Below are 1,828 nucleotides of genomic sequence, written 5' to 3' on the forward strand. Positions count from 1 at the left end.
AAAAAAAAAAAATTATATATATATATATAGGGTTTTTTATTATTGGGAACTTTGCAGGGAAAAAAAACTTGTATAATGAATGTCCCCAGTATGTGAGAAAGAAGGCAGCATACACTCACAGAATCACAGTTATCACAGAGGGATTAAAGATGGAAGGAACCTCTGGAGGTCATCTTGTTCAACACCCCTGCTCAAGCAGGGCCATGTAGAGCAGGTTGCCCAGATGGTTTTTTAACATCTTCAAGGATGAAGACTCCACAACCTCTCTGGGCAACCTGTTCCAGTGGGCCATCACCCTCACAGTAAAAAAGTGTTTCCTGATATTCAGATGGAACCTCTTGTGTTTCAGTGTACTCACTGACAATGAAGTTGATCTTTGATGTTCATATAAGACATACAAGCTAGATTAATATCCCAAACCTTTACCTCCAGGCTACAGCAGGGATTACAGAGATGGATTGTCTTTACTGTGCATGTCATTTTAAGACCTAACTTTGGATTTTTTTCTTATTAATTTCACAGGAACCTATGGAGAAGGCCCAGTCTCTAGCTCTGCATGGAGAACAGCTCATCCAAAACAACCATTATGCAGTTGACTCCATTAGACCAAAGTGTGTTGAACTCAGGCGTATTTGTGATGACTTTACCAATGAGACCAAGAAGAAGTATGATATTTTGGGAAAGTCTCTTGAGCTGCATAAGCAGTTAGATAAGGTGAGTGAATCTTCTCAGATAACAGCCCTGGTAAGGTTCTACTGAAAAGGGATTTTTTTATAAGCTTATTTGTATTAAGATAAAAATTATTTATTCCTTTTTTCTCCATTTCATTCAGAAACTGCTACTATAAAAACTGGAGCAGTAGCTTCCCATAATTATGGTCTTAAAATGATGAAAAGTAGGAAATAAAACTAAGAAAAAAATTGAGCTAGGCCTAAATTTGAAAGGAAAACCAAATGTATTCCGATGCTTAAAAATTGCTGCTGCTTCTTCAGTTGCTGCTTCTTCAGTTGTTTTCACTTTCTCTGATCTAGCTAGAATAGAAAGCTAAGTGCTTTGAGAGCATCTGCATGCTATTCCAGCCTCATCTCAAACAGGAATTACCAAAATTTTACAGTAAAAACTGTCTTTGGAGTATTTTTAACCGAGTTTTATAGGGCTAAGACATTTTCGGGAATTTTAATATGGCTCAAATATTCATTTCAGTTTTTGGATAATTGTGTGACTGAACACCAAAATGCGGTAGTACAGCTGACAGATTCGATTTGTAGCAACCACAGTAGCACTTCTCTTTGCTCAGAGTATTATTAGTTTACATTTTACTGGACCATCTAACCCATGAGAGCTGAACTGAACTTGCTGCGGTTCTACATATCTAGGTGGGGTGACTTGTGGCCAGGAACTGCTGGGTGCAGGAAGTAACATTCATTCCCTTTAGTGACATGTGAGGGCAAAGCTGTATTTCATGGAGTAGACGCAACAGTTCACAACATGGACTGTCAGTGATGACGGAGTTGTCTTTGCCTCATTTTTCTTTAAAGGCAAGCCAATGGTGTGAAGCTGGAATCTACCTCTTAGCTTCCCAAGCTGTGGACAAGTGCCAGTCACAGGAGGGAGCTGAAACTGCACTCGTTGAAATTGAGAAGTTCCTGGTAACAGCTAAGGAACACCAGCTCTCTAACCCGAAGGAGTTCTACAATCAGTTTGACATGATTCTCACGCCTGAAATAAAGGTAAAACCCCTCAGATGTGCATGTGCTGACTTTGAATTTCAAAATTACCAGTTGCCTTGACATGAGAGTGTACTGGGCTATATATTTGAGTCCACTCA

General features: G+C 39.3%; 1 protein-coding gene across 1 annotated transcript in view; it reads left to right on the plus strand.

Annotated features, from left to right (window-relative positions):
* Nucleotides 1-522: 522 nt before the first annotated feature.
* Nucleotides 523-1,828, plus strand: part of LOC104465310 (probable guanine nucleotide exchange factor MCF2L2) — a gene marked incomplete at its 5' end in the record, with an annotated part of 13,043 nt that continues 11,737 nt past the window's right edge. The window contains 2 exons of the mRNA XM_010078306.1: nucleotides 523-714; nucleotides 1,539-1,730. Coding sequence (XP_010076608.1) covers nucleotides 523-714; nucleotides 1,539-1,730 — 384 coding nt within the window. The remainder of the gene's footprint in view (nucleotides 715-1,538; nucleotides 1,731-1,828) is intronic.

Source organism: Pterocles gutturalis, unplaced genomic scaffold (genome assembly GCF_000699245.1).
Source record: "Pterocles gutturalis isolate BGI_N339 unplaced genomic scaffold, ASM69924v1 scaffold45493, whole genome shotgun sequence".
In the NCBI taxonomy this organism is placed as follows: domain Eukaryota; kingdom Metazoa; phylum Chordata; class Aves; order Pterocliformes; family Pteroclidae; genus Pterocles; species Pterocles gutturalis.